At 38.8% G+C, this 7,732-nt stretch overlaps 1 protein-coding gene across 1 annotated transcript in view; it reads right to left on the bottom strand.

The window, feature by feature from the left end:
- Positions 1 to 6,552: 6,552 nt before the first annotated feature.
- The window catches only part of plpp4 (phospholipid phosphatase 4), a 112,298-nt gene continuing 111,118 nt past the window's right edge, over positions 6,553 to 7,732 (bottom strand). Inside the window, exon 7 of the mRNA XM_053620579.1 lies at positions 6,553 to 7,293. Coding sequence (XP_053476554.1) covers positions 7,082 to 7,293 — 212 coding nt within the window. The 3' untranslated portion in view covers positions 6,553 to 7,081. The remainder of the gene's footprint in view (positions 7,294 to 7,732) is intronic.

Genomic DNA, 7,732 nt, shown 5'->3' with positions numbered 1-7,732 from the left:
TTGTCTATGACCGCCCTAGGAAATCCAGTTATAGAAATTTTCACACAGTCCTTGCTTGCTATTGGAGGGTGTTTAGTATGCACTGTGGACTAATCCTAATCCAATCATTAGGAATCATTAAACTGCAGAATATCATCTCTAGTGTGTAGTGTGTAGCCATCAAACTGAGGATCACATATTCACAATATTTCACACAGAGCTATTGGTTCATTTAAAAGACATAATTTCTTCTCTGCAGCACTTTTGCTTTCTTTGGATAACTTTCCTTGCAATTAGACCTTGGACTTTGTGGCCTCTTAGAGTATTTTTATTTTTTTGATCTCTCCCATCATTTAAATTGTACTTAGTGCAGGGATGAGAAGGATAAGTGGTTGTGAAGAAGCTCTTCAAAGAAGCTCTGCTGCTGACATCCAATTAGGTTTTTTTTTTCATCCAAAGACCATGAAGTAACTGTTCAAAATAAATGCTGCATAACATATAATTTACAGTTATTTATAAAGGCATTCATAAAAACTGGGTGTACCCTTGCTGGTAATTTCAGTTATTTGTCTTTTAGTGTTTCTTTGTGTATAATGATGACTTGTATACTGTATGGCCAAAAGTTTTGGTATACCTGAACATTAAACCCATATGTGTTTTTTGAACATTACAGATTTTGTCCCCCTTTGCTGTTATAATAACCTCCACTCTTCTGGGAAGGTTTTCCACTAGATTTTGGAGCATGGCTGTGGGGATTTGTGTTCATTCAGCCACAAGAGCATTAGTGAGGTTTAGGCACTGATGTAGGGCAAGGAGACTTGGTGTCCATTCAGCATTAAAAAAATTCATCCCAAAGATGTTCAGTGGGGTTGAGGTCAGGGCTCTGTGCAAGACACTCAAGTTCTTCCATTCCAACCTTGGCAAACTATGTCTTCATGGAGCTCACTTTGTGCAGAGGGGCATTGTCATGCTGGAACATGTTTAGTTCCAGTGAAGGGAAATTGCAATGCTACAGCATACAAAGACATTCTATACAATTGTGTGTTTCCAACTTTGTGGCAACAGTTTAGGGACGACCCATAGATGCGTATGATGGTCAGGTGTCCGCTAACCTTTGGCCATATAGTATATGTAAAATAACATAATGTGTGTTGTGCAAATGAGGGATAATGTTGACATTTAGAATCATCACCATATTAAAAAGAACCAGACAGTCGACATTTAGCATACAATCCTTTATTGAAAACTCTTTCTCTTATATAAGTGCATTTTGATGCATAACGACACAACACAAACCTCCACTGAGCACAAGCAGTAGCACATACTGGGCTCCTGCACGGATGTCATATACAACATATACAACATCCAATGCAACTGAAAACCTCAGAGTAATTAATGCACAAAGCAAAATAAAAAAAAGTCATAATTTTTTCATTTTGGAATAAGTTAAAGACACATATGCCATTCTTATAATAGGATGTCAAATAAACCCAACATAAAAATTTCATGATCTGATTAAAGATTTTGATGTGCAGTAGCAGCTTGAATAGGATATCAGTGCAAAACATTCTTTTTTTTACAATCCCACAAAAACATTCAGTCATAGGTAAAGAATTTTCCCTATATTCAAGAATGTTTTGATCCTTATACAACTCATAGGTAGACTATTTTTTACACACACAATATAATGAACAAAAACACGACTCAAAATGCTTTCAAGGCCAGGGCATGCGTCTCCATATAAAATAGTTTATTTTAAACAACTAAATCTGGCATGCCGTTTGACACTAGTGAACAAGTATTCCCTTCCTATCCTATAACACATCTATAACACATTTTTCACCACTTAAAATAAAAATTGGACATGGAACATATCAGGAAGGATTGGAAACCAAAATGGAAGTGAAGCATAAACATGTTTTTTTTTCTGGCATTGTCTCTTAAATCAAGAATAGGAAACAATAAAAACCAAGACCGTATTAACATTTTCAAAACTCTCTTAAGCCAAATTTGCTAGATATTGGAGGTACTGTACATGTCAATGGAATGACATGTAATGTAAAGCTTTTATTTCTTTTGGATAATATAACAATTATAGAGATTGATATAATAATCCGATGCAATATCCCAACAGTTACATAAAATCAAACATTAATTCCACTCACAACTTAAAAACTGTATATTTTACTTAAGTAAAAACCTTGCCAAGCCATAACAACCACAAAAATAGAATTTTGTTGGCCAGTGATTTAATAACTGCTTTCTGCACTAGCATTGTCAGTGACATAAAATATTAAATGTATTTTCTTGTGGTCAGAGTCATGCCTGTTCAAGTTAAGGAAAGCAAGGTACCTCCCCTCACATAAACACTCTCACAAGCCAAATTCAGACTTGCCAAGCTTTACGTGTTTTGCCAAGTACGAGGAGTAGGCTGCTGTGTGTTATCACTCAAAAATACATCACAAGAATCTTCACTTTCACCCCAATAAAATGACATATCTGGATCTGGAATGATTGACAGTTGCATGTTTTAAGCTTTTTGATATTAACCGACACCTCTGAAAGCCCCGCCCCCTTTCCCCCTACCTCACATTAGTATTCTTTCAGCCAGTGTCTCATCTCGACTCAATTTTCTCACTTGAAAGATGCAGCATTTTTTCTTTCCCAAGAAAATTAAGAATGTTTCGAGTTCATTCATGTGAAACAAAATAGATCAATGTACACTATATGGCCAAAAATATGTGGACACCTAACCATCACACCCAAAAATGAACACTCCAAAACCATGAACATTAACATGGAGTTTACCCCCCCTTTGCTGTTATAACAGCCTCCACTCATTTGGGAAGACTTTCCACTAGATTTTGGAGTGTGGATGTGAGGATTTCTGCCCATTCAGTCATAAGAGCATTAATGAGGTCAGGCCTATGTCAAATGAGAATGCCTGGTGTGCCTGGCATTCCAGTTCATCCCAAAGGTGTTCAGTGGGGTTGAAGTCAGGGCTCTGTGCAGGCCACTCAAGTTCTTCCACTCCAATCATGTCTTTATGGAGCTCGCTTTGTGCACAGGGGCATTGTCATGCTGGAACAGGTTTAGGCTCCTTGGTTTCAGTAAAGGGAAATTGTAGTGCTACAGCATACAAAGACATCTTGTACAATTGTGTGCTTCCAAATTTGAGTCAACAGTTTGGCAAAGGCCCACTTATGGGTGTGATGGTCAGATGTCCACAAACTTTTGGCAAGTATATACTTAATGTCAGTTAACTGTATTTAATAGAGATTCACCGGGAATAAAATGGCCAAAATGATTAAAAAATGGCAATTCAAAAAGAATGTGACCAAAAAAAAAAAAGAATGGCTCAATAGGCCTACAACTAAGTGTCAAATCTAACACTTTACAAATCAATTTAATAGTAATGATAATTAGAAAGCTCTTCTACAGTGGTCAGCACAGATGTGTTCCAACAGTGCAGTCAGGCTCATTCTAGTATAAACTGGAGAGCATGTGTATGCAGGGTTTCAGAGTAACCACAATAACAACTGCTTGGGAGGGAAAAGATGCTGCTTGTCTGTTTTAATAATGCTGTAGACATTAGAAATGTTTACATGCACAATTTTTTATTAATTGCTATACATAACATATACATAACATTGCCATTAAACCCTGTGTATGTGTGTGTGTGTGTGTGTATGCACACACACACACACACACACACACAATCCAGTTTCTATTGTGGAAGAGTGATTTGTGAAAGGGCTATGGAAAATGTCTATGCATCATTCCTGTTAATATTCCATTATAGCCAATATATTCCACATATATGTTCCCTTATACATTGTTTATTATGAGTTATAGGAGAATTGTCACGAAATGGTGTTCCGAGAGTAATAAATCCCTCTGTAAAATGTGTCAAGTGTGTAACAAAACGTCAAGACAACAGATCAGAAGGTCTTGAACAAGGGATGCCTCTGACAGAGACTGCAGCCGCCAGCATGTGGCTTGGCTGAGGATTGCACTAGCAAGTCTTCTGATGATGTAATCAGAAGTCACCTTCAAACATGCATGAGGTCTGCACTTGCCAGCAGACATGTGCTTAAGGGTTCACTTTTAGCAATCACACAGTCAGTGACACAATGGTGGTTTTTCTTGTGGGAATAGTCCAATATTGTTCACCTCAACAGTTAGTAAGACTTTGCACAAGCCAACTTGTATGACAAGTTAGGGCATGGAGTGGAATCTTGCATTTGCAGATTACCATACGACTTTATCCACTCTGGTTTATAGAAATTCACACAAGATCAGGTATTTTCAAAGGTCCATGAGAGAAAGAGCGGTGAGATAAGCACTGGTTTACACCAGCTTTAGAGAGACTTGACTCAGAATGTAGAACTGTCACTTATAGGTCACACTATTCATCTTCCAGTTGCAGCAATATTCCTTCCCCATTTATTTATTTCTCTTACCAGTTCCTGGTTTTTTGTTTTGTTTTGTTTTTTGGTAGTCACCGGCAACAATACTGCCACAGTGTTAGCCCATAAATTGCACAAACTCTTTTCTCTTTTAAAATCTGACAGCAAAAAGTAATTAAATTCCTTTAAAATACCCACAGATGCCTGTCAGAAAACAGCGCTATTTGTTGAGAAACTTGTGATGCATAGACATAATCCTTTGATTGCATATACTCATTTGTAAAAGAGAAATAAATAGAGTAGTTGCATGAGGCAAACTCTGTAACAGCCAGAGAACAGAGGCTGTCAAACTATATAGGTAATGTCTCAAAAGCTTACAGTCTTTCAAATGTAACATTGCTCTATGCTGTAATGCTGTCAGGTATAGGCTGGAATCTTCCTACTTTGTTATGTGTCTGTGTATTTTCATGTGATTGTAAGTGGTTTTCTTTTTTTTCTTCCCAATAATGACAGTAGAGCCACTCAACATATGAATCTGCAGTGATTAACAATTATGTTGGCATTTTGAATGCACCAATATTAATGGACCCCCCGGAAGCCCCTCTCCCCTCCTCCGTCTCATGGAGATATGTAATCTTTCGGCCAGTGCTTTTGCCTGATGAAAGATGTGGCCTCGCTTTCTATCAAGGTAAACAGCAGGGATGGGGTGCTGGATGGGGTGGCAACCCATCGCAGGGCACAATCTCACATACATTCTCACACTATGGACAATTTGGAAAATCAGCCTACAATGCATGTCTTTGGACTGTGGGAGGAAACCTGGAGTACCTGAAGGAAACCCCTGAAGCACGAGCAGAACATGCTAACTCCTCTCACACACGGCGGAGGCGGGATTCGAACCTCCAACCCCAGAGGTGCGAGGCAAAAGTTCTGTTGCCAAAAACATCACTTTTTAAATATTAAATATGACTTCAAATCTGACACTTTGCAAATCATTTTAATGGTAATGTTAATTATAAAGTGCTTAAAATCACTGTTTGTTCTCCTGTAACGGTGAACGCAGACGTGTTCCAACAGCAAAGTCAAGTCAGAAACTGATGGTTTTACAGTATCCACCAGGCACTTGGTGGAAAAAAAAGCCGCCGCATGTCTGTTTTAACAGAAGACTTTTGTTATGTTATGTTTCTCCATGTTCATGAGGGTTGCTTTATTTTCCTCTTAGTGAGACAGAAATAACTAAGTATGATCCTCGAAAGCATCAGCACTTATTTCCTAACACTCATAAGAACAACCAGGAAGTGCAGTGTAGTAAGCGCGTTAACTGACAAACAAGACAAAGTATAGCTTTATATGCAACACCATTTAGTATTTACTTGTCAGACACTAGCTTAAGCTTTTGAGGGATGAAATAAAATACTGTAGCTCCCCATTCAGTTCAATCACCACAGTCTGCCCTATTAAGACACAAGTACTTAGTGGCATGTTAATGAATAATCCCATTAGGGGTTTGATTGTGGCAGGTCACAGCCAGCCCAGGGAACACACTTGTGGCTAAGTAAGAGCCTGGAAGCTTCCTTTTCCATTCTGCTCTAATGTGCTGATTAACAGTGGCAGCCACTCCTCACATAATGGAAATTAATGCAGGTTCAGATTGGGGTTTCCGCCCTCCTCTCACTCACTCACACACTCACGCACACGTCACCTACTTGATATCAGCCATACAGCATTTAGCAATTTCTATGCAACCCTGGCATGACAAATAAAAAGAAATTGGATGGTGAATGAAGAAATAAGATAATAAGGAAGATCAGGAGAAATGGTATGGAAAAAATAAGAAAAATTCAGACAGACAGAGACATTGTGGAACCACTGCCACTGAGAATTTGTTAAGAATAGAGACAGAGGCTCACATGGGGAAGGGGTAGGGGGTGGGGGATAGAATAAAGAAATAGGGAAGTACTGACTATTGAGACAGGCATATGTGACAGAAAATAAGAAAAGTAACCAGAAGAGATGAAGGACTCAGGTCAAAGTAGGTCAAGCCATTGGAAAAGAAAAGAATGGCCAGAGAAATGAGAAGGAGGTTTATATATATATATATATATATATATATATATATATATATATATATATATATATATATATATATAAAACTATGGACAGCCAGTGAGATCAAAGTATATTTGAAAAGCATTTTTCCCTGCCCAATATGTCAGAAAGTCAGAACTGGAAAAGTAATGAGAAAATATAAAAGAAACATTCAAATAGACAGATTTTGACTTCTATTACAATGCCTTCCCTCCAATCACCCCACATTATTATACATGTAATTGAACATTTCCATATCTGTAATATTAAAATACACCATGCTGGACTTTGTGCTATCATTAATCTTCTCAATTTATACTACAACTTAATCAGGCCACTTCTACAACGCGTTCTCCTCTCTCTTTTCTATTCTATCATTCCGGCTATATAGATATGGTCTACATTCGCCATTAACAAGTTTAGTGAGTGTAAATGTATCCCAAATGAGGCTGGTAAATCAGTACTAAACACAAAGAGGGAAAAAGAGAAGGGGACCAGTGAAGGATAAAATGAACAGGAACTGGACGACCCACTGGAATGTACAAGAGTCAGCCAGTCTGTGTGGGTCATACCAAGCGGGCGGTGAAGGAGGAGGGCTCCATTAGTCATACGGGCCCCTCGGTGATGCCCTCCAGAGGCAGGCTCGTGGCATTGTCCGTGGCCTGAGGCACCTCCTGGGAGACTGGTGCATGTCGGGTGGTGCACAGTGCCAGGCTGGCATAAGGCAGGTGGCAGTCTGTGTGGAGAAACGGTGGGTAATGCTGCCGGTAGCAGATGTAGGCAAACAGCAGGCCGATCACACCGCCGACAAAAGCGTCTGAAAGAGAAGAAAGTGTGAAAGGTCACTTTGAGATTGCCTTCCATTACTGATTACACACAGTCGTAACATGTTCCAAATTTCAGCAGTTTGAGTTAAAATTAAAACTGGAATACTGAAAAAAACAAAAAATTTAATTCCATGACATTTTCTTTTGCGTAAATGAGACGTATATGAAACTGTAACATCTAGCCCAGCCAATCACCCTCCAGAGTGTCCTCCCCTGAATTTTGACCTTCGGTTACCCAGCTCATTTCCTAGGTACTCGAATATACAGTATAAGGCATATGGACTTGAACATCTGTGTGAAGCCTTAATTGTGTAAGTTCTGACCTGTGTTTTTGGACTGTGATCATGTGTATGACTATTGTAAATGCTAAATGGCACTTACAGTGCCTTTCACCCATTCCTTCACACACACACACCAATGGCAGTAGAG

Source organism: Ictalurus furcatus, chromosome 3 (assembly GCF_023375685.1).
Source record: "Ictalurus furcatus strain D&B chromosome 3, Billie_1.0, whole genome shotgun sequence".
NCBI classification, from domain to species: Eukaryota; Metazoa; Chordata; class Actinopteri; order Siluriformes; family Ictaluridae; genus Ictalurus; species Ictalurus furcatus.
Note: the sequence above shows the minus strand (reverse complement) of the source record. Positions and strands in the feature narration are given on the sequence as shown.